Genomic DNA, 24,614 nt, shown 5'->3' with positions numbered 1-24,614 from the left:
GCGCGCGACACGGCACGCTACGGCAACGAAGAAGACAACGGCGGCGGCAGCAACGACGGCGACGGCGGCGGCCGCGAACGAGCGGACGAGAGTGAGACGTATACGTGTCGTAAGCCGTTCGTGTCCGCAGTTCGGGTCGCAGTGGTCGACGGCGGCAATTGAGACGGAGACATGGCTGCCGGCTGTTGCGGCACGAAAAAGCAGAAGCTCAACAACTCCGCGGGCGTACCATGCAACGGCACGGCGGTGCTGTCGAACGGCACGCGTATACGTAACACACCGATCGTGCAGCCCGAGATGGGCTTTTACTGCTTCGACGTCCTCTACTGCCAACTGCACCAACTTGACCCACCAAAACCGCCCAACTTCAGCAACGAAGCATTGTGAGTTTGAGCCACCGCCACTGAGAGCTAGTCACCTTAGCGCGTCCAACATATCCCTTCCTCCCTGTTCCGACTATCGCGAGCCGCATCCCTCTCTCTCACGCTCGTGACTTTCCCGTGCGCGCCTTTACCCCCACCCTACCCCGCCCCGCCCCGCTCCTTGTCTGTCGGTTCCGTTTCATCCTATTCTGCTCCGTGTTTCCACCTCTTTCTCTTTCGTATCATAATACTTTTTCCTCTCTTCTGTTACTGTCCTTTTTCTCCTGTCACCCACGCCAGTGCGTCTCTTTGTTGAATCCGCTATTAGTTTTGACTTGAACCATCGCTACGCGGAGTAAGAGATGGAGGGGGGGGAGGAGGGAGGACGATGAGGACGTCGGTATGTGTTTTCTGAAGGACGCGATTTGTATTTTAAGTCTTCTGATCGGTCTGGTTAATGCCGCTGACCTCCCGTCGAGGTTATACGAGACGCCGGCATTGTTTTGCTTCTGAATAATTTATCAGAATGTAAACGTTTTTTGAAATTTATTTCTGTTTATTTTTCTCAGCTTCTAATCTTTCATAAATTTACTCATGTTCCATTCCATTCTATTGTCTTTCCATTTAGAAAATAATTATTGATCATTAGCTTCATATATTTTAATATTAGTAAACTGCATAAAGATAATAATAATAATAATAATAAAGCACCATTTAAATATTGATTTAAACAAATCTGATTATTTAACAATGTGATAATAAAGTTGTTACATATTCAGTTTACAATTTTTTATATAATAGAAAATTAATTAATGCCCAATTATTTTTTTATTAATAATTTTCTCATTAATTTTTCCATGTCTTTCTAGTCCCTTATTTGTAACATGGACTATTGGAAAGGATATGCGACTACGTGGCTGTATTGGTACATTTAATGCTATGCACTTACATGCAGGGCTTAGGGAATATGCTACTACTAGGTAATATATGTTTTATTTGATTTAATCGAGCTAAAATCTGGAATTATATTTTTAAGCAATCGATCGTGTTTTGCAGTGCTTTCAAAGATTCACGATTCAATCCTATAACGCGAGAGGAACTTCCACGCTTACATGTAAGCGTTTCTATATTGCGGCATTTTGAAGACGGCGTGGACTACTTAGATTGGGAGATAGGAGTCCATGGGATTCGCATAGAGTTCCATAATGAAAAAGGCAACAAGAGAACTGCTACTTATTTACCTGATGTTGCGACTGAACAAGGTTCATAAATATACACATGTAGAATATTGTAAATTTATTCAATAATCATCTTTTCTAAAGACTGGTATTTATAATAATTTTTTAAGATCATCTTAAGTAAGCTTATACGTTTGTCTTATTGGAATGTAATCTTAAAACAATTTCAAATATAAAAATTGATTATAAATACCGGTTTAAATGTATGTTTAAAATAAAAACTAATTTTCGCTTTTTTTCTTGTAATAGGTTGGGACCAGATACAAACTATAGACTCGCTATTACATAAGGGTGGTTACAAGGGGTTAGTTACACCGGATATTAGACGCAGTGTAAAACTGACGCGATATCAGAGTGAGAAGATTACTGTAAGCTACCAAGACTACATGACACATTGGCATAACCGACGATGCTAGCAGCTGGCTTGGGGTCCTATCCAAGGGCCCCTACCTTGCCAAACGCCTGGCACATTTTGTTACAAAAATATTTCAGACACAGTTAATACGTCTTATTCACAATACAGTACCACTCAATACAATTCTTTCATGGCCAATCAGCAGCATACATTAGTTATGGTTCAGCCGAATCACCCCTCATTTATACATACACTTCCGCTGCCACCAATTCCTCCGGTTGTGGTACCAATGCAAAACTATCCACCATTCTGATGGAATTACGCGTACCGCATCCTTCAGTACGCTATATCATTATTCTTTACAAACTTTTGTAATACAGAGAAGTGAATTAAATGAAATGCATGAAAGAATATAATACTGAAGGCGGTTGTTATGTATTGTCTTCTATTACTTGAATTGGTGTCTATTATATTTTGATTGTTTATCAGCATTTATTATCTCTATTTCTTATTCATTGTCAGTTCTTGTATAATTTATTCGTTTGCGAAAGAAATGCGGAAAAATACAATATTGAGTATGGTGGCAATGTTCTTCCAAAATATTTATTGTAAACATAAATAATATTATCGGCATAGTAACATTTGTATATGATAGAATCTTGTTCTCATATTGTACAATTTTATCATTGTTAAATTTGAATTGAAAACAAAAAAATCTATGTGCGTGCAACAATGCAAGTTTAGTTTTCTGTCAAACATTTGCCTAGCCATTGATCGTCATTGATTATAATAAAATGTAAATATACTATTATAGCTTTGCCATCATGCTAGGACGTTAGATACACATTAGTATTTCTGAAATGAATGATGCGGAGAATTTCCGAATACACAATATTGTCCATATAATGAGTTGTGACTATATTAGTCCATCCATTCGATAATGCACAGTGATTATGGTCGCTTATCTTTGTTCATTTAAAACAGATAAATTAATAGATAAATGATCAGAAAATATTTCCGAATAATGAAATATTTTGTTTTTTTAAATAACACTTAGAGAAAAATTTAATTGAAACATTTTGTAGAACAGTACGTATACACTAGAACATAAAAACTATTTTCTTTCTAAGATATAATCATTAATTCATACTTGCGTAACATTTGACACAATAAGACGTCTGAATAGAATTTCTTTGCATCAATGGTATAAATAAAAGTCTTCGTTAAATTAGTATTACATGGTGTATTGTACTGATTTATTTATGAACGTTAATTCTTTTATCTATTCTGAATAATATATACAGATTGTACACTGAAACACAAAAGAGATATATGATATTGTACAAATTTGTAATATTATATATTTATACCATTCCTACAATGAAGTTAATGGCGTTTAAATTATAGTCCAAAGTTTTATTACAGCAAAGGATTCTTTATATGAACAATAATAATTTAATAAAATTATTATATCTAATGATTTTTTTTTAATCAGTTTTAATGTCTTGATATGAGTTTATCTTATTTCATTTCGATATCTTTCAAAAATGTTTATTAAATATTATATATATTTATTATATGCGATTTGTTTAAATTTTATTTTTACTTTAGTAAATGAGGATATTTGATGAACTTTAGAATGGGACCTCTACTGTAAATAGGCAATGGACTACACTAACAAAAAAAATCTTAAATATAGATATGATATATATATATATATATATAAAATGTGTGTGTGTATATATATATGTATATATATATGTGTGTGTGTATATATATATATGTATATGTGTGTGTGTATATATATATATATATATATATATATAGATGTAAGACATTAAAAATGATGATCTCATTGTGATGTTGATTGCTGTGCAAATCATTGTAATGAATCATTTATTATATCAGCATCAGATAAAATCTTTTCTCACTTAAAAATAGATAAAATTAATATGAAAAAGGGCAAAAATGCAGATGTATGTATTGTAAGCGTATGCAGTTGAGTTATGAATAATACATTTTATGAAATGATATAGAAAAAGATAGCGGAACACATCTGTCATAAATAGAAGTTCAGGCATATTTTATATTAAACTGTCTTGCTTCTTAGATTTCGCAGCTATATGATAGCTGATTTCATTCACTGCCAACATAATCATTGTTGTAGGTATTATACAGCTCCTCTATTCCTACCGAAAGAATAAACAAATCACGTTGTTGTACTTTGGTTGAATTGATGCATCAGCATCTGGTGTTATCTTTTATATATTCTTATCGCATACACATAGTTCCTGGGATCTCCTTGTTACTCGGACCCCTGTATAACGTCCAGTAAACTGCCAGTAATATACTTAATTCTAGAGTAGTTGGCAAATCAAAACTGCGGTCACCTGTGCCCGATCTAACTTTGAAAACCAAATCATATATGACGGGATCCCTTTTATTCTTATTAAATTATCTAGAAAATGTAACATAGGCATGTAAAATAACGGTGCTACATTTTTGTTGCGACTACAAGCTGAAGTAGAAGTTCAAAAAGTTCCCAAATTTATTAATATAATGTTCAAGTAGTTTAACAAAATAGAAAAATAAGCATAATTTGATCGTAATACTTGTCTCTATTTAATATTGGAAATCTGCGTGAAATATTTCTAAATTTCTATAATAAAATATGTATAATCAGAGTAAATGAAAATATCGAATTTGCTATTTTAATTGAGCCTATAAATAAATCCGTATTATAATTAACATTACGAAATAATACATACATTTGAGTAGATATTATAAGTTAAATAGTTTATATCGAGTAAGTAAAAATCAATGTTATATGAAAAAATTCTTTTACATTAGAAAAGTCGTATTGTAATACGTATTATCGATGTTTAAAGCAGCGATTTATTCAAATAGTTGGCAAACGTTTATTATTGTAACAAATCATATGGTGCCTAGACATTAAATTAATTTTGAAAAAAAGAAGTATAGGTGGTGTATGAGACACATAGGTGTCTTAACAAGAATATCAATAAATGATTATAAATAAACATCTTATAATATGTCAATGATGAAATAAAAATATGTTTTATATTCTACAAAACATTACAATCCTTTTGTTATCCTTACAATGATAAATATGTAGAATAAGTAAAAATGCGTGCAAATATGTTATTTTCTCTATCAATTTTATATTTTCTATAATTTTATATATATATATATATATATATATATATATATATATATATATATATGACAATATTGTACACATGCACACATACATACACATATATATATATAAAATTTAAAAAACATTGGTTGATTGATGCCTTCGTTCTTCTTTTTCTTGTTCTTTTAAATATTGTAAATCTAATACACGAAGATAAGATTTTATTTCTGAATATGTTAGAAAACCAGCTATTAGTGTTTGAAAAGTGAAAATTGTTACAATTTTTGGAATCAATGGCTGATAAGTCGAGAAAATAGTTCTAAATATTCCTTTTATGTCACTTATGTGTGGTACATTATATACTCCACTGCCAGCAGCAATCTATAAATCAAATGTAATAAATGACATAATAAAAAAATTGAAATATAATTCCTAAAAATATAAAAGAATATCATAATGTGATACAGATATTATAAAATAAAGTAATAAAGCAAATGTTTGTTTCTTACTGAGAAGTTTCCAAATGGTATGAGTATTAGTGGTAGAAACACTCCAGTACAACTTTGTAACAAAGCAGACTGAGACTCCAAGCATAAAGCACATGGTATCTCTAATAATAATAATTTATTCAGGACAAACTGAAATATATAAGAAATATATATATCTTGTATTATTACATTCTTCATTCATAGGATGCCAAATGCTTATATTCATTAGTCTCATTTCAGTTAATACCTCTGTATGAATATAAGCTGTAGTTGCAGCTGAGGTTGTTGTAACTCCTATAAATGTAGGTATTGCACCATAATTTCGCATCTTTAGCCTTGCTCTAAATCGATGATTAAGATATATACCAGTAAGCGTCGCCATACTAACCAGGATACTGCGGCTATATGACAATGGCCATCTAGACAAAAAAATTTACTATTTTATTGAGAATCTCATTTGAGAATATCATTCATAAGAATCATTTTATTCTTTCGCAAATTCTGAATAAAACCTGCTACAAGTTTTTGATATCAGAAAGGTGACAAATCTAAAATCTAATACAAAATCTTTTATCTGATTTTATTGCCAAACTGCTGTCAGAAATATGACAGAATACTGACGAGGAATATAAGCAGATTGGTAGCAGAAACCAGATCTTGTTGCAGATAGTTTGAAGGCAAGATCTCCTCAGTTTTTGTCTCCAAATCTGCTGGCATAGTATGTTAATAAGCTGTGGACAAATTCTGAGCTTAAAGCAGACCCAGATTGCTATGGATTTGCAATGTGATGGAATTTGCTGCCAATCTAACAACAGACTACTAGCATTTTGCTATCCGGGTAGATATCTCTTCGACGAGTCTGAATAATGAACGAATCGTTCAAAGTATTCACACGCCGATGCACTGTTAAAACAATCCTTAAGTTTAAAAGAAAAACGATATAATAAGGTTATGTACATATCAGTCTGTGGTTTCCAGTTCCAAATAAAACTGTATCGATCTGCTAACTCCTCATATTTCGGTGTTAATTTATTTTTTGATTTTTCAATTTGTTCTTTGGTGCGGAATATATATCGCTCTCGCGATATATCCATTTTTCTGCGATCTTTTAACAGTTTGTAGCACAGCAACTAATTCAGACCGCGCGATGCGGTCGGTCACGTGTAAGAAACTCAAAACTGGAGAATTACGCAATAGCTTCGCTGAATTGTATTTTAGTCGATTTTAATGAGAATTCGGATTGATTAAAGTAATTAATTAATGTCTATTTCTATTAATGTAAATTAATTTTAATCTCGGTTTATTATCAAAAAATGAATAGTTTATGAGATATTTTATATTTCATATCAAAATGCTAAAATAAAATATAAAATATTTTGTAAGCTAATTTTCTAATAACTTTATCTCAATATTTCCATATCTCGAATAAGTAGTGGAATTGTTTTTAAAAAATTATGTAATTTTACTTAAAAAGTATAAAGAAAAAAAAACTATAGTGGTGCCATCTGTGAATGAACCACTATAATTACATGGCTTTCTTGAAATTATAATGTTTTTTAACATTTTCTTCGAAAACTAAAAAAATATTTTTGAAAAATAATTATCTAATATGATATTCACTATATATATATATATATATATATATATATACACATATACATAGAGAGAGAAAGAGAGAGAAAGAGAGAGAGGGAAAGAGAGAGAGGGAAAGAGAGAGAGAGAGAGAGAGAGAGAGAGAGAGAGAGAGCAGTTTTTTCACAAATTTTATGAAGTTAGTAGTCTAGTTAGTATATAGAATCTATGGAAAAAAGTCAAAATGATTACTCTCAGATTTCCTTCTGCTATTTAGTTTGGCATCGGTTGAAGTTTGCAATTTACAGGTACAGAGTGTAGTTCGGAAGAACAGAATCAAAATGGCGGCATACCATGGTGATGTTAATTGATATATTAATTGATAATTTGAAACAACCTAGGTTTTGAAAAATCTTGCTGAATAGTGATGCAATTTGCGAAAGGGAGTTTATGGCTAATTAGATGGCAAGATTACAAAAGCAGTATGTCGCTTTACATCTTTTATTTATCTGCCATGATCGAAAGTACAAGTAACACCTGTCAATGATAGAAATGTTGACATTAACATAACATGATTATCATTAATTCATAATCTAAGGAAAAAAACTGTAATTTGAATCTTATTAAAAATATTCTTTGTATCTAGTGTGAAAACTCATTTCTAATGAATGAACGAAGATATCTCAATAGGAAACTAAATAAACTATCGTTAAAATTAGTTTTGCTATATTTTTAACATCTGTTTTACGTTATTATATTATATGTTATTAAGTGTTTTATTATTGGGAGAAAATCGGTTGGAAAAAGAATAATTGTATTTTATTCTACATGAATTATATTGCTACTTTTAGAAAATCGCAGTTTTATAAAATTATTCATTATTTTCTCATTAACATATATTATTTTTTTTATTATTTATTAAAAAAGCTAACATTTCACAACTAATAAATAGTACATATCTTATTAGTATATATCTTATATGTTAAAGCAATTTTTTTTATGTGGTAATTAGAGTCTCACTATTTTTTAAATACAGACATTAGTTACCAATTATTAATTATAATTATTATACACACACACACACACACACACACGCGCGCGCGCGCGCGCGCGCACATATATATATATATATTTTTTTATTCAGGTGATCATCTGTGATTAAATATTAAATGTATAACTATGGATGTAACACTATGGATACATTGGTGATTTATGATTAAATATTGATTTGTTATACTGAAATGATGGACAATTTGTCAGATTCATTTCGAGGGGAATTGGAGTCTGTAACTTCCACAGACTCTCTTCAATTGATCAGTGATGAATTTCATTTGCGACATTTATCCACACCCGATGTCTCTAATATTGAGCTTTCTAAACGAGTGAGTCTATTGGAGTTGGAGAATGAACGACTGCGTGTCGATCTAGAAAATGTACGGATTGATCTAAATGCTCGAATTGCTGCAAATCAAGGTCTCAAAGGCAAAATAACTGAGCTATTCGTGGAGATGCAAACAGTACTTCAGGATAAGCAGAAATTACAAAACACATTAACCGATACCAATAATCGTCTGTCTGCTGCAGAAGCTTCTGCAAAATGGTATCAATCTCAGGTACATATTTTGATAGCCAGCAAAAAGAGTCTACAGGTGGAAATAGATACATATCAGAATATATTGAAACAACGGCAGCAAGCAATAGTAAATATAAATACCAGTTATAAAAAACTGAATATCGAATACACTGAACTTATGCAACAGTATCAGAGGGAGAAACTAGAAATGCTGAATGCAATAAAGGATTTACAATCGCATATCCGATCTATCAACACAGTACAAGAGACAGATGAAAACTTGATGGGAAGTCCGACAGATATGTCTATGATGTTGGAGGCGACCGAGGACGAATTGCGAAACACTAAAACCGAATTGAAAACATTGGAACAACGCCTGCTAAGCAACGAGGTAGCCAAAATGTCAATGGAGAACACGTTGAGTAAGCAACGCGTCCTGATTTCGTCCATGGAGGAAAACATACAGAAATGCGAGACAGAGAAAAACGAAACTGCCGACCTATTACGGAAAACGCAGTTTCAGATGCAAAAGTTGAGATCTAAGAACGAGACACTTCAGACTTCGTTATTAGCATCTAAACGAGAACAGAGTCAAGTGGAAGACGCGATATCTCATCTGAGATTACAACTAACCAAAATGATTGCGCAATACAAATTATTGAAATCCAAAAATATGGAATGTGAGGAGAAATTAAGTACTATGCAGGATGTCGCAAATGAGAATAAACGTTTGAAAACATTATCGCATAAGGCGAACAGCACACTCCTTAAAAAACTCAGAGAAGAAAAGGCTAAAATAAAGAATTTGGAACAGAAACTCCACTACAAACAGACAAATGACCAACTTAATAATATGGTAATATTTTTATACCTTTAGTCAATAAGATAATCATATTATTTTTATATGGGATCGTTATATTGGATTCTTCTCAATTTTTCAGAAAAACAAAACGGAACATTCTTTGCGAGAATATCTGAAACAGATTATATCAAAGAACAAGGTAATTTCTCTGACATGCTGTATATAAATATTTTAATATAAATAATGCTATCACTTTTTTATATATCATTAAAACAATATTATTAGTAGAATTAGAAAGTTTTTTATACATTTTATAGGATTTGCAGGACCAATCAAAATCAGTATCTAAAGTAACCGATGAGAGTATTGACGAAGGATATGGTGACAGTAATAGTAGTATTAATATTTCTTCGATCTCATTAGACATGCCGTCGACATCGCCGTCTCTTATAAACTCAGTATTACTAAATAACGCTATTGATGTTCTCGCGCGAAGCAAAAACTTTGGTTCGTCGATGCAAGAACAACTGAATATTTTACAATCAAAGATGGAGATGCTTCGAAATCAACGCAATATCGAAGATACATTGAACTAGCAAAAGAATCTTTATTCCAATATCGACAATATGACTTTTCCAAGTAATTCCAGATAGTTTGAGGTTTACTTCTTGTTCGTGAATATACGAATAGAATGTAGCCTTAGTAAATAATTACATATTCGTTTTACGCGATATATTCACGTATATCGTATTTAATTGAATTTAATTTTAGGATTTTACATGGCAAAATAAACTGAATATAGATATTATTATATCTAAATAAATTTTCAATAATAATATAGGGTATTGTTTATAAATTATAAATGTAAACAAAGATTGTAAAATGATTAATATTTATTTGTTATTTCTGGACATATTATATAATTGTTGTTTATCATATATATTTATTCTGATTTTTGTGTTCGACACTCGGTTTATAGTATTGAAATTGGTTAAAAAATGCGACTAGATAATGAAAAAAATCTCAACATTTGCATCATTTTGCAAATAAATGTAAATATAAATAGTAATACTTATCATAATCATAGAATGTTATGCGCGCAATGGTTGTGTATTATATAATATATTGCTTATTATTCTAATATATATATATATATATATATATATATATATTAGAATGACACAAAGTATTCATATTATTGTCATTAAAGAGAAATTTAAAGAGACATAATTTCAAAAAGAGATCTCTGCAAAAATGTACGCAATCTGTACGAATATTTTGTATTAAAAATAGATAAATTAGAGAGGCAATTATATATCATCTTATTTATGTACTTATAACTACTGAAACAAAATGGAGAAAAAAACACCATAAATATTCTTTTGCATTTTATAACAGTATTCGAAGAAGCGCGATAAAGTTGCTGATTTTTCAAACATTCGCAAGCTTAAAAATCCACTCGACATAGCTCACTGTGAAAACACTGTAGAAATGTGAATTACATCGATCAATTAACAATAGATATATAATTACATATATAATGTGTTTTGTATTATAACAGCACTAGGATATTACGAATGTAATTATCTCGACTTTGTATTGTATTATTTTCATAATTCGGTGCGAATGAACGCGCTGAAAATATGTCAATAGAAATCTAAATATATATACATGTCACTAGAAGATTTATATATTTTTCTTTAATGATTTCATTTTTTCACAAATTTGGAATGTTCAAAATTTTCTATCGTTTGTCTTTTTTATAATGCTAAAAGTGAAATTCATTTTGATGTTAAATAAATATTTGGACATTGATGAAGTCCTATATGCTAATAAAATCACACTTTTCTTAGAATTTTCTAAAATCAATTTTACTAATAAAAATGACAATACAAAGTTTAACAAAATTCTTCTATCAATAAAATTTAAAGAAAGCTTCGTTTCAATGGTGATCCAATATAAAAAAACATTTTAATTAATTTTAATAATATTAAAATACAAAGAGAAAAAGTTTATATAAGTTATATAAGCAATTCCATGAACTCACTAGATGAACTCACTAGAAACTTTACTAAGTAGTGTCTTTGTTTAAAATATTAAGCTAAAGTTTAGAAACACTAATACAACAAATGCGAAATTAAATAGAGCCTGTATATACTAAAATAAATTTACCAATACGCTTATTGACATATTGATTCACGCTGAACAATCATATAACTTTATATAACAAAAAATAGACAAAAGATTTTTACCTAACATTTAATTTTATGTTATACGCCTGTCTTTTTTTATAGTTAGAAAAGTTACGCAAAAATACATTGTATAGTAGAGAAGCTCCGTATAATTCGATAAGCTTTTGAGGCAAGTCAAGTGTTGCAAACAGTGATATCAAGAGACGCGGCAGTGACTCGCCACCAAGCTTATTTAGCATATGTCTAAAAAAGTGATGTATAATAAAAAATTAAATAAAAGTCATTGCTCTTTAAAATATCACAGACATACGTAAAACGCGTAAGAAAGAGAGGAGGAGTAAATAAATACTCCCTATTATATAAAGTTAATCCCTGTGATTTTTCTTCTCTTTTTTTCTTTCATAATAATCCAACATTCTTTGGTATACTTACAAACCGTAGTAGATAGCAGGAGTCAATTATCATATCCATCATTATACATAGAGACAATGATATTTCTACATTTAAAACGGACGAGAATTTTTTTAAAACTAAGTCGAATGACTTGGTTTTTTTCTATAGAGACAATATTAATTTTGAAATATGACATCGTTGTGTGTTAAATATAAAGATCCATGGAATATTTAAACAAAAATTTTTTAATAAAGAAAAAAATATATTAAAGTCTCAGTATTTTTAAGATAAACAAATTTTAGAGAATTAATTGATTATTTATATTCATTTTTATATAATTTAAAAAATATATTTCGAATAAATCTAAAAATGTTTTATAAAATATAGAAATAAAACATTCTCGTTAATTACAAAATTCATGGACACATCTTTAATATCTAACAAAAATTACGTTTTGTATATTTGCATAAAATATCAATTAATAAAAATATAGTTTTTAATATAATTTAATTAATTTTCTTAATTTCCAAGTATCTTTTCACAGTGATCATTATTACAATAACTGAAACAATCCATGTATTTTATATTTTATATCAGGTTTTATCTTTTTAGTTTTGTTATGAAAATATCATAAATAATAAACCTCACTGATTATGCAAATTTTATACATATTCAATCTAAATAGATCTATTGTTTGCATAAAATGTGCTAAATTTTAGCCTCAGATTATATTTTCAATCTCACTATAATTTCTTTTTTATCAAAAAAAGAACGTCTTAAGGGCATTATAAGCAAATTTAGAAAAAAATGATAAAATTTTACGAATAAATTTCAAAAAATCCAAGTTATTTAGATATTCACTTCTCATGCATCTAAAATTTTCTTATTTTAGCCTATTACCCTTTTGTAAGTATCACATTCATGTGGAAGAATTTATACACAAAGTTGCTACTAACCATTTTTTTCCCAATATTTAATACATATATATTAAATGTGTTTTGTGTGTGTGTGTGTGTGTGTGTGTGTGTGTGTGTGTACATACATTACACAAGCGCACACACGCATACATATATGCACGCATACACACATATAGAGAAGGAGTATCTACAATAGACGATGCCTTCGTCTTCTTAAACTTAGAGTCGAATTTACGCAAAAAAATAAACTATATATAATATGACGAAAATGTGAGGAACTTTGCAAAAGAGGAATACAACTTAAAATAATAGACTTAACTATTAATTATAGTTATTTAATACGAAACTTGTCCTGCTCTCAAACTTGAAACGCAATGAATGCATTTCATTTCTTTTCTTATCACAATTTATCCACACTTAACAATCGCAGTCATTTCGATTGTTAACTCGAATTGGAACAAGCGTAAAAACAGATTTAAAAATGTACTTTAAAGTGTATCGATTTGCAAACTGTCTGCATGAAATTTTCATATATATCATGCTCAACATTCATAATGCCATATACTTTCTTCGTGAACGGAACGATTATTAAATGGCACAATTCATATATACAGTGTGTTCTAAAAGTCGCTTTGAAAATATTTCTCGAATATTTTTGTTTTCTAAGATGCAATGTGCTGTCACTCTTTCAAATTTATTAGCTATTTTTTTTCTAAAAATTTTTTTAAAAGTTTTCTAAAAGTTTGCATATATAGATAAACTAAACTCTTCTAATATTAGTTAGTATTTTTTTAAGAATAACGATCTACAGTTTAATAAAACTCGACATTTTTCTTGTTAAAAAAATAAATATTAAAATTAAATCATCATAGCTAACGTGATTTACACAAATTGATTTTTACATTAAAAATATCTTAAAAAATGATTGTTGGAATAATGCAATGAAAAAAACTATAAAATATAGTATTAAAAATGTACATATTTAATAGCATATTTATCTCATTAAATATTTTCGATATTTATATTCATATGATTTTCATATATTTAACCATTTAAATGATCTTAAGAAAGATCATCTAAGGAAGATCATCTTTTTCAAGAACAGTCTATTAAAAGAAATTTTTATTAATATTGCTATAATAATAATATGTTAATAAAGCGACTTTCGGAACACTCTGTGTGTGTGTGTGTGTGTGTGTGTGTGTGTGTGTGTGTGTGTGTGTGCGTGTGTGCGCGCGCGCGCGCACGCGTGCACTTACACACACACATTTCGACAAATATAACTAAATATTCTAAAGAGTGTTAAATAGAAATTGAAATTGATGTAATTTTCATTAATTTAATTCAATTTACGCTCATTGAAATTATGCTACTAATTACAGTAGATAGATGTGTCTAGCAATATCATATGCTAAATAAATGATACCTATTAATTTTGATTACTTTAATATCAACGTATAAGACATCTATTTTTATAGATTTTTGATTGTGTAAATTTTCTCATAACTCACTGTCGTACAAGAGATTGAATTCCAAACTGTTCGCATTGTTACGTTTCTTCAATGTTGTCATCTGATTGTATATTTAAAAAATCAAAAGGAAAATAGTTAAATATAAACAACATGTGTACAAGTCGTCTTATATAGTAGTCAAGTAACAAATATTTTAGTTGCAATTGTTAAATATATATTTAGATATTTTCTTCTGAACTTGAAATTATATTCTCAATTGATGAATGAATTTTTATGTTTGTGAAACTCATTTTTTGCGCACAGAAATGTATTTATTTCAATATCAATATCTTAGTTAATAATACTAATAATTAATCATTCTTTTCCTGAAAATTTGTATTATGTAAAGATAAAGAACCCCGCACAAAACCACGTGTTTTTGGCCTTCTTGAAATTGGCTGAAATTTTAGTATATTATAGTATGTTATTCTTGACTTACTGAAGTTTTTTTAGTTTCACAAAGCTAAAAAATGGCTAGTTTGCTTCAACAACAGCTTCAACAGTTGTTTGAAGTGTCGTATTTTATTATTATTCTTATAACGTTTCAAATAAGTTTTTTATAATAAATCAAGAGATTTTAGATAATAATGATAATAGATAAAAATCTCTCGATTTATTATAAAAAACCGATTTGGAACGTTACAAGAACAATAATAAAATATAATTTCAAACGGCTGTAGCAAAAAAACTAGCCATTTTTAAGCTTTGTGTCTAAGAAAACTTGACCAGTAAGTCAAGACCTATAACATTTCAGCCAATTCACAGAGGGACCTATAACATTTCAGCCATTTCACAGAGAGTCAAGAACACGTGGTTTTGTGCGGGGTCCTTTATCAAAGAAAATCTGTATCTCTAAAATATCTTTTTATTAGATTTAGGACTTCCTGTATAAAAGTAGTCAACTCCCATAAGCATTCTTATTTAATGTTAAATGTGATTACTTCATTTTGAATTGTTTTCTTAACATGACAAATACATCTTCCGTTAAAGCAAGAAAATAAGATAATTATGTAACATTAAATGCGCGATGAAAAAAATTGAATGTTCATTTGCAATTTAATCAATAAAGATGACAAAATTAAGAAATAATTATTGAAGATGAATTTAATATTCTTGTATTTCCGGCAGTGAATATAAAGGTAGCGTGACATTTATGTATATCATCGATTCTCTTCGTCTTTTGTATCAATAGGTCTGTTCTTTTTAGTTGAACTTCTTGCATAGTGCATCTTTTTTCTTTTTTTTTATACGGAAAAAAAAGGAAAAATAAATAGTTATACTATAATAAAGAATTTAGAATAAAATCTATTTACATCTGAAAGGAATAGATCTATTTTTGAATATAAATGTAAAAATGTATGTGTGTAAAATTTTCTTCTATATTTTATTTTGTATGAAAATTTGCATGTTAAAGTACTTTAAGAATCTTCTCTTCTTTTATTACTTTTAATAATTCTTAATCTGATGTAATTATACACAATCATTTGATATAACAAAATAAGTTTATTACTTAAATATAAAGTAGTATAATAATATAATATCAATATTATAAAAAATATAAGATTTAAATAATTAAAAAATATATTTAATAATTTATAATTATTCTCGATATACAATAAATATAAAATTTAAATAATTTATGAATATGCAACTTAGGTTTCTACTGCAATTAAGGCTCCTATTGATCTTTAAGGTCATCTGGATTAATGATGTTAAAAGTGAAAAAACGTATGATAAAAATTCTTGATAAAATTTCTCTCTCTCTAAATATATTAAAATAATTTAATATATATAATTTAAATTTTTTAATAAAACAATCATTTGTTCATCAATAAAAGAGATTTATAAAATATAACAAAAGTTTTTCTTTTATAGTAAGTTTATAAGTTTTTCTTTTGATAATCATATCGTATTTAATCAAAAAGCACAAAGTCTTCTTTTTTACTTTTAACATCACGATTTAGATGGATGCAATAAGTCAGCAGAAGCTTTAAGTCCTCTTATCCATGATTTACAATAATCTATAATACATGTGAAATATAATGATCAAGAAAAAAATCACTATTGTGATTTTTTTTAATTCAGAATATTATATTTTGCGAAAAGATGAAGAGAACCGACAAATCGAATGTCATGAGATCTCACGTGAACTAAAGAGTAAAGAAAGAGAAGGAAAAGGAACTAAGACAAAACAATATCAACTATTTTGTACGATTACGAATTGTTCAAAGACAGAGCACCATGGCTTCGATCTATGTAGACAGTACATACGGGAAGTCGCGACGCATCCTATTGCCATCATGATGACGATAGGAATGTTGTCGTCGATCAATGACACCTATAAATTTATTATTTCAATGAGACTATTTGAGGAGGATAGACAGCCATCATATATTACACGAACGATTATACTATTAATGCTAAATAAAATATTGTATACACTTAGCGAAAGAGCGAAGAGGAGACCAGACCAGACTTGGGCGGCGAACTTATCACGAGCCCATTGTCATCTGGGAGTAGATTCCGTCTGTCTAACTTTGTCAAAGTGGCGCCGGTAATGAGCTCGACCGCGACCTCGGTGCCGATGGCCGTGATTATGATTATTATGGCCATGATTGTGCTGTATTTGACGCGACTGATACTGCGATTGATGATGATTCTGCGGCTGATGGTGCGTTGATTGCTTCGAATGTTGCTGTGACAAAAATCAAGAACGTTCAAGAAAAGTGAAGTGGATTGAAGATTTTAATGCAAAATTAAAATTAAGATTTTAATGTAAATTAAAATTAAAATAAATATAAAACTACATTACTAGATTAAACAAAATGATTGTTGATAATTCCTGGTAAAGAATACTTTTAATTATATTTAAAATTAATTCATTTTTTAAAACGTCGAGAAAGAAGAAAAATGTTCCGTTTCATCCTATATTATATAACAAGTTTATATTTATCGATACTAATTACAATCAAAATTAAGCCTCGAGTTTAATATCATATTGTAAACACTTTAAACATTTCAAAAAAATAAGATGTAACAAAAATAACATTGTAAATAATTTAATAATTAATAATTCCAAAAACATCTCAAAATTGTTAGAGTATTTGTTTTTTATTTAAAAATTTATTATTAAAAACTATCGAGAATGAAATCTAAAATATATATACAATCTATTAAAATAATATTTTATTGTATAATATAGTGTGTCAGCATAGCAACTAATTACTTACTACTTGAGTAACCGATTGTACGGTGGTGGTATTCGAATATGCGTTCAGACTCGTTCCAGGTGGACTGACTTCTTCCGTAGCAGTTGCAGGATCATCCTCCGTCCTCACCAACATCTTGATGCCTTCGGCTTCCAGATCAATTATACCGCCTCTTTGTTGCTGCCGTAAATACAGAGCAGCCATGTGATTTTGTAATTCTCTCAATTCAGCGGTAACAGCGAAATCGGTAGCGGCCTCAACATCGATTGGTGGAGGGGCTGACCACATGCTCGCGACATCGCAGTTGATCGATTCTCGACAAACGGGACATATAGCCTAGAAGAAAGATAAATATGAATGAATAAATATAAATATAAGCATAAAATGAAAGACAAACATTTCACAAATTACTATAAAATATGAAAAAAATTCTGCAACAACTTTTCAGTAGTATATTTCATTTATAATACAAACATACTTGAAACTTGTTTGTGGTATCTTGTTGCCACTGCGGTAATTTCTCTTGCTCTTCTCTGTAATACTTCTCAGCAGCGGAAACATGTGATGCCAAACAGTGCGAATGAAAATAATGATAGCATTCTGTTTTTGTAAATTCATCCCCCTCTCGGAATCCATATAAGCACACAGCACACTGATCAGTAGGAAGATTGCTTCTCGTCAGATGTTCTCGTATTAACTGGATTATCACCATCATCATCATCATCATCATTATATATTATTATATGGACTAAAATGCTATTGTTATCATTATTTGTTATTATATCATATTTTCTAAAATATTAGAATTTGTCTATGAAAAGAGCTTTAATTTTAGACAGTAATCAATACAAAAATCCATGAATATCTTGTCATATTTTATTCCAATTATGATTACGATATCTTATTATATTTTATTGTATTGTTTTGTCATGTTATTATATTATGTTTTATTTGTTCATAAATATCATTTATGTTATTTAACAAACAAATTTAAATTCTATAAGCCGAAAATATGAAACAAAAATGATACAAACTTTCTAATATGACAAAAGATTTGTTATACATCAAAATATCATTATTACTAATTGTACATAATTATTAAAGTTAAACATAAATAATTCTGAATATTTTTTTATGTAACTATATTTTATGTAACTATTTAATTGAAAAAAAATGTTAATGATTTTCTTTTTTTGAGATTTTTCTAGCTAGATAATAATATCTAGATATCAATATGTATAGAATTGCAATTATCTTGATGTTTAAATTGTACATATAAAATAAATACATGTATATACATCAAAAAAATCATAAAAACATGTAGAGTAACATGACAAAGGCTGACTTATAGGTAATAAGTTTTAATTCAAATGTTATTCAAAATATATTTTGATATTTATAAGAGATTGATTAAAGAGTTAAATTTTGAATGAAAGAATATAAGATTGTTATAATATAACATTGTAACTTGTTTTAGAAAGAATTAATACATACACATAAGAATGTGAAACAACATGATATGGAAGAACATGATATATATAAATAATAACGATAAATGTATGTATGTTAGTACTATTTTGCAAAGTATAAAAAAACAATTATTAAAAAAAAAAAACTAATAGGATAATTCTTTACCTCGATTAATTCGAACATGACTGGTTGACCTATGAAATCCTTACATTTGGCTTCAGCGTCAGATTGCATCAGCTTTACCGTATCCTCATCTAAACCTCTTGGGTTTCTCAGATTGATAGTCGGCGAGACATCGGGATAACCCGAGGGTAATCGTACAATTAGCGTGACACAAACATATTGCGATTGTGAATCCTCGCCAGTTGATGGAAATAGTATTGTCTCAATGCACTCTGGTTCTCCTCTAAATAAATATAATTAGAAACATATCAGATAAAAGTAAAGTTTGAAACAATAACAATATTTAATACAATATTACAATCAATATATATATATATATATATATATATATATATATATATATATATATTTATATATATATATATATTTATATATTTATATATTTATATATTTTATCTTACAATGGATTGATGCATTCAATATGAATCATTTACTATATTAATTTTAATTTCTGCTCCTTATATATCCCAAAATTTAATAATCTAATTAAGTTTTCAATAAAGATAAACAAAAATTAACACAAGTTTTGATTTTGCAGAAAAAATATGAATATGCAATATTATCAAACTTATTTAGCTATATGAAAAAAATAAGAAAAAAAGCAAAACTTTATGCAAAAATTTGTGCATATTTACTATCGTTAAATCTAAAATCATGATTCAAAAAATATCATGCATGCTAAAATATTAATTATAATGTTAAATAATTGTTTTTAAAAGAGAGCAATGTGAAACTAATAATTGAATACTCAATATTATGAATTAAGAGTTGTGCATATATGCTATTATTTATGCATACATATATGCTATTATTTCTCTAAAAATTTTATAAGAAATGTGATATTTATTATACATATTACTATTTAGAATGCAACTTATTTAAAAATAAAACATTTTCCATTTAATATCGTACATGTGTATATGTTATGTATGTGCGCATATGCAGGCATATATATGTATACAGGAAAGTGTTCCATAAGTTGAGATCAATTGCTAGATAGATGATTAAAAATCCAAACACAAAAAAAAGTTGATATAAACATAGATCTAGAAATGTATCAGATCTAGAATGCATCATTTTCGTGTTATTTTTATTTCATATTGCTTTGCTTTCAAATTTTTTTATCAAAATTGAAAGAAGAGATCTTCATAAGTTTTACAACATAAAGTTAAATAAAAGTTATGGGCTGTTTTAGCATTACATAGAATATACCACATGGAGGTACAATCTGCTTAGCATCTTGACAAAAATCAGGATCTTACAATTGCATTCTGAATAGCGCTAAAGCAGCTTGCAACTTTTATTTGATATTAATTATATTATGAAACTTATAAAGATTATTTCTTTTTACAATTTTGACAACAAAATTTAAAAGCAAAATAAGTTGAAATTGAAACATAAAAATGGTGATAACTTGGAAAAAATGCATTTCCAGATTTATGTTCATATATTTACAATTTTTCTGAAATCTTGTTTCTGAATTCCCAATCACATCCCGAGCAATAGACCTCCACTTTTGAAATCTTGTATATATGTACATATGTATGTATATATGTATGTATATATATGTATGTATATATATATATATATAAATATGTATGTATGTATGTATATATGTATATACATATACACACATGCACATATACACGAACCTATCATTTTCCTTGATATTGAGTTCGTTGTCCAGCAGAATTGCTTTTAATGCTTCAATCTCATCAGTTACTCTGCAAGAATCATCATAAATCTTAAATTAATCATATTTAAATAATCTTAATTTAAGATAATCAACTCAATTGATTAAACAAATCTGTTCTTAAATATTAATGCATAAAAATGAATGCAATAAGATTTATAAAAGCATATCTTTATTTATTTATATCAATAAAAATCAATAAAAATTGACAAATATTTTCTTTTTTATATTTAAATTTGTATTTATACATCATTAAATAAAATGTTAGCGAAATCATTATGACAATGGCAATACAATAATTATGTCAATAGTAATTCCAAGCAAACATATGTCACAAATTAACAAATCAAAACATATGAACAAAATCATTAGAAAATACGTATTGAGGAAAATGCAGATTCAAGAAAAAATAGAATCGATAAAACAATCAGAAGCTCCAAGAATATTTTTTAGAAAAACTGAAATGACTTGATTTCATCGAAATAATGTTGCAAACTCCGAAGAATCGACATCAAGTAAATTTATGTTAATTATTGATATTTGTAACGATAATTACCGTTCATCCATCATTTCGTCCGACATCGTGAATATCACCGAAAAGCTGTATTTCAGTTGGTACGCTAGCTGTGGGCGACTTTTCTTACGGATAACGCTTACCTCATATACTATGCGACACTACACGACGACCGCGAGAGCGTCGAGTACGCGTCGATATTGAAATCTTTCTGCTAGCACAGCCGACCGCAAGCAGATCTGATTGGCTCGCCTGTTTGCCAATCGCTGTTCACTAACGGGGTAGAAGTAGATTGTCATTGGCCAACAAAAATTTATTTTATAATTATTGAAAATTTTTTGTACTGAGATTAAGGTCAGTTGTAAACATTTGTATTTATATTTCAAAGCATATATTTATATAATACTTTATTATAATTTACACTCTAGTCCCGGTCTACAATAGATTTAGCCATAAAAAATGGACGAATCATAGTCAAAGAAATAGGAGAATAATCGACAAATAAGATCAGACTATGAATATACTGGCTTACACATCTCGAAAATTATGTATTATTTCTTTTTTGCTTTTGCATTGCTTTTATAGGAAAAATGGGGATTACTAATAATCCAAATTTGTATAAGGATTTTTAATATTTCATGCTAAACCAAATTAAAGCCATTGGAGATGCTTTCTTAAAAAATATATCATAACGCATTACAAATACTTTTATAGAATTCGACGTGGGCTTAATTACATTATAATTAGTTACTACATTTCATATTTTATCCAAAATGCTTAAATTTGGCAGTATGAGAAATCTTTTAATTCAAGCGTTATTTCTATCGTTACATTACTCTTCAGAGCAACATTCAACGATTTTTCTTTTTCAAATCTTCTTTCTTTTATATCGAAAAGGTATCGACTGAATGTATTTTCATTGGAAAAATAAGAGAAAAATCCTAAACTAGATATTTATTTAAATAATAATACAAAATGTGTGTATGTGTGTGTGCGTGTACACACACACACACACACACACACACACACACACACACACACTATATATATATATATATATATATATCATAAAATTCAAAATTCAAATAATAAATTTAAATATATAACATTATACAAAATATTATACTATCTAATTGTAAGATATTCATGTTGATTTTCTTTTTTTCTTCAATAATTTATATGTGTCCTTTGATAATAGATAACTGACACCTCCTGCAATTGTTGTGAATGCTGTTATATAACACAGATATTGTAAGATTGGATGATCTATGAAATGATAAACTGGAGCAGCCAATGTTCCAGCCACCAGAAATAATTGCATTCCAGTGTTTAACTTGCTTATTAAAGTTGGTGCTAATTGTACAGTAGCATATGTGGGATCAAAATATCTTGCTAAAGTTTTCTGAAATTATATTATTCTAAGATTAATTCATGAATATGTTTAGGTAAATATATAATATAATACGTACTGGTGGAGGCAAAGAACGATATCTAATGTAAGATGCAGCAGTTACTAGAACAATATCGCGTGTAACAACGAGACAAGTAAGTGGAACTGGTATTAAACCAACCCAAGCCAAAGAGAGAAAAAGTGTTCCGATGAGTAATTTGTCTGCAACTGGATCCAAAAAACTTCCAAGTTTTGAAGCTTGTGTTGTCCAAGTACGAGCAATCCATCCATCTGCTAAATCACTTAATCCTGCAAATGCAAGCAACCATAGCGCTATCTACGCCATGATATATATATATATATATATATATATATATATATATAAGAAATATATTATATATTATATATATATTTTTTATATCTTTAAAGATATTATAAGATTTATAGATAAGATTTACAGATCAGAAATTAATATAATACTAATAAAATAATTACAAAAATAAAACTAATTATAGAAAAATTATGGTGGACAGAATAAATTTTCTGTTAATACATTTGTTTTTTATATGTATTATTAATAAAGAAATATTTAAAAGCATAATATATTTTATCATATATAAGAAAAATTTATTTTTAATTTAAAAAAATTAAATATATTATTATAACCTATTTCTGAATATGTCCATAAACATTAAAAACTAAATATATTTAAGAAATATAAAAATAATATGTCATACCTGATAATCTTGTGATAAAATCAAATAACTTAAGAATGGTGATGTTATTATACGACCCATACAAAGCAAATTGGGTATTGTCCAAATATTCTCCTTCTCTATAATTTCTTCTACTTTTTTTCTTGTACGTTTAAAATTTTGCATTAAACATATTCGTAATGCTTTTCTTTGTGCAGTTCGTCCTTTTGCATTAATATAATGTCTATAACGATTTTCACTTTCTACAACATAGAATCTGGCTTGACGCACAGGATACTGTCTTATATAGCACTTTATTAAACTTTTGTTGAAAATTGTAGAACAGTGTTTAAACCGTAGAATAGTGAAGTAGTTCATCATTTAATCCTATATCAACATATTAAAATTTTTTTTTAATTACATATAACTTAGTAAATATAAAATGTTTAATCATAAAGGTAAATATGAATAATGGAATATTGCTTGTTGAATTTTATAAATGCATTATATAATATTTTATCACATAATTATATAAAATATTAATTTTTTAACTTGATTATTAAACATACAAATCTTTGAGAAAATTGACTAACCTTACTGTTGCTTGAAAGTACTTTCACTTCATTTATTTTAATTTTAGCTAACATAATTAGACACAATACAGAATTTTGTATTCATTTAAGTAGTAAAATAACATTAACTAAAATAACATTAACTTAATCAAGAAATTTCTTGACAAAAAGAGCGATTTCAACTCGCACGTTGTATTTTTTTTAGTAAGTGAGACATCCCCGGTTCTTGAAGATTTACTCCAAATGAAACATCTTTGACACTTTTGCAGGTTATGATGGTTTCGAAACATTTTTCGGTTTAGTTACATGGCAGCTAACATCTAGA

At 28.4% G+C, this 24,614-nt stretch overlaps 5 protein-coding genes across 8 annotated transcripts; 2 read left to right on the top strand and 3 right to left on the bottom strand.

Annotated features, from left to right (window-relative positions):
- The first annotated feature begins 25 nt into the window (after positions 1-25).
- Positions 26-5,049, top strand: LOC105425407 (AMMECR1-like protein). The gene is made up of 4 exons (XM_089073667.1): positions 26-383; positions 1,232-1,342; positions 1,419-1,624; positions 1,850-5,049. The coding sequence occupies exons 1-4, from the start codon at positions 172-174 to the stop codon at positions 2,014-2,016; spliced, it is 696 nt and encodes a 231-aa protein (XP_088929793.1). The 5' UTR covers positions 26-171; the 3' UTR covers positions 2,017-5,049.
- On the bottom strand, positions 5,011-7,064 carry LOC105425474 (transmembrane protein 126). Its single transcript, XM_011636269.3, has 4 exons — positions 6,561-7,064; positions 5,851-6,022; positions 5,625-5,753; positions 5,011-5,496 (listed from the first exon to the last, which is right to left on the bottom strand). The coding sequence occupies exons 1-4, from the start codon at positions 6,695-6,697 to the stop codon at positions 5,251-5,253; spliced, it is 684 nt and encodes a 227-aa protein (XP_011634571.2). The 5' UTR covers positions 6,698-7,064; the 3' UTR covers positions 5,011-5,250.
- Positions 5,884-21,836, bottom strand: LOC105425475 (E3 ubiquitin-protein ligase RNF25). Of its 3 annotated transcripts, none has more exons than XR_016138541.1 (7): positions 21,675-21,836; positions 21,078-21,149; positions 19,408-19,648; positions 18,251-18,469; positions 17,794-18,108; positions 17,004-17,258; positions 5,884-6,022 (listed from the first exon to the last, which is right to left on the bottom strand). XR_016138541.1 is itself a non-coding variant. In XM_089073663.1 (6 exons), exons 1-6 carry the CDS (start codon positions 21,698-21,700, stop codon positions 17,070-17,072), a joined length of 1,062 nt encoding a protein of 353 aa, XP_088929789.1. In that variant the 5' UTR covers positions 21,701-21,835; the 3' UTR covers positions 10,426-17,069. The 3 variants fall into 3 exon arrangements, 1 of the variants encoding a protein (XP_088929789.1); XR_016138540.1 differs by lacking the exon at positions 5,884-6,022 and adding an exon at positions 10,426-16,901; XM_089073663.1 differs by lacking the exon at positions 5,884-6,022 and having other exon boundaries at positions 10,426-17,258; positions 21,675-21,835.
- On the top strand, positions 7,422-12,038 carry LOC105425408 (uncharacterized). Of its 2 annotated transcripts, none has more exons than XM_089073652.1 (4): positions 7,422-7,657; positions 8,320-9,604; positions 9,690-9,749; positions 9,877-12,038. In XM_089073652.1, exons 2-4 carry the CDS (start codon positions 8,417-8,419, stop codon positions 10,144-10,146), a joined length of 1,518 nt encoding a protein of 505 aa, XP_088929778.1. In that variant the 5' UTR covers positions 7,422-7,657; positions 8,320-8,416; the 3' UTR covers positions 10,147-12,038. The 2 variants fall into 2 exon arrangements, with proteins under 2 accessions (XP_088929778.1, XP_088929777.1); XM_089073651.1 differs by having other exon boundaries at positions 7,434-7,657; positions 9,868-12,038.
- Positions 21,837-22,571: 735 nt separating the features above from the next.
- Positions 22,572-24,452, bottom strand: CLS (cardiolipin synthase). The gene is made up of 4 exons (XM_089073666.1): positions 24,311-24,452; positions 23,760-24,104; positions 23,102-23,359; positions 22,572-23,034 (listed from the first exon to the last, which is right to left on the bottom strand). The coding sequence occupies exons 2-4, from the start codon at positions 24,096-24,098 to the stop codon at positions 22,777-22,779; spliced, it is 855 nt and encodes a 284-aa protein (XP_088929792.1). The 5' UTR covers positions 24,099-24,104; positions 24,311-24,452; the 3' UTR covers positions 22,572-22,776.
- Positions 24,453-24,614: the final 162 nt, after the last annotated feature.

The sequence above is a fragment of the Pogonomyrmex barbatus genome, unplaced genomic scaffold (genome assembly GCF_055798465.1).
Source record: "Pogonomyrmex barbatus isolate J1 unplaced genomic scaffold, ASM5579846v1 scaffold15, whole genome shotgun sequence".
Classification (NCBI taxonomy): domain Eukaryota; kingdom Metazoa; phylum Arthropoda; class Insecta; order Hymenoptera; family Formicidae; genus Pogonomyrmex; species Pogonomyrmex barbatus.
The sequence above is the reverse complement of the archived record's forward strand: the minus strand, read 5'-3'. Positions and strand labels throughout refer to the sequence as shown.

Bases quoted from the DNA above. Each gene is read 5' to 3' on its own strand.
- LOC105425407 (XM_089073667.1), top strand. From the start codon at position 172: ATGGCTGCCGGCTGTTGCGGCACGAAAAAGCAGAAGCTCAACAACTCC. The intron at 1,343-1,418 runs GTAATATATGTT...CGTGTTTTGCAG, and splicing joins AGGGAATATGCTACTACTAG to TGCTTTCAAAGATTCACGAT. The intron at 1,625-1,849 runs GTTCATAAATAT...TTCTTGTAATAG, and splicing joins TGATGTTGCGACTGAACAAG to GTTGGGACCAGATACAAACT.
- LOC105425474 (XM_011636269.3), bottom strand. From the start codon at position 6,697: ATGGATATATCGCGAGAGCGATATATATTCCGCACCAAAGAACAAATT. The intron at 6,023-6,560 runs GTACATAACCTT...TTTTTTGTCTAG, and splicing joins TGGAAACCACAGACTGATAT to ATGGCCATTGTCATATAGCC. The intron at 5,754-5,850 runs GTATTAACTGAA...TATATATTTCAG, and splicing joins CAGCTTATATTCATACAGAG to TTTGTCCTGAATAAATTATT.
- LOC105425408 (XM_089073651.1), top strand. From the start codon at position 8,417: ATGATGGACAATTTGTCAGATTCATTTCGAGGGGAATTGGAGTCTGTA. The intron at 9,605-9,689 runs GTAATATTTTTA...TCAATTTTTCAG, and splicing joins ATGACCAACTTAATAATATG to AAAAACAAAACGGAACATTC. The intron at 9,750-9,867 runs GTAATTTCTCTG...TACATTTTATAG, and splicing joins AGATTATATCAAAGAACAAG to GATTTGCAGGACCAATCAAA.
- LOC105425475 (XM_089073663.1), bottom strand. From the start codon at position 21,700: ATGTCGGACGAAATGATGGATGAACG. The intron at 19,649-21,077 runs GTTCGTGTATAT...ATATTTATTTAG, and splicing joins AATATCAAGGAAAATGATAG to AGGAGAACCAGAGTGCATTG. The intron at 18,109-18,250 runs GTATGTTTGTAT...TCTTTCTTCTAG, and splicing joins ATACCACAAACAAGTTTCAA to GCTATATGTCCCGTTTGTCG.
- CLS (XM_089073666.1), bottom strand. From the start codon at position 24,098: ATGATGAACTACTTCACTATTCTACGGTTTAAACACTGTTCTACAATT. The intron at 23,360-23,759 runs GTATGACATATT...ATCATGGCGTAG, and splicing joins TTTTATCACAAGATTATCAG to ATAGCGCTATGGTTGCTTGC. The intron at 23,035-23,101 runs GTACGTATTATA...ATATAATTTCAG, and splicing joins ATCGTTCTTTGCCTCCACCA to AAAACTTTAGCAAGATATTT.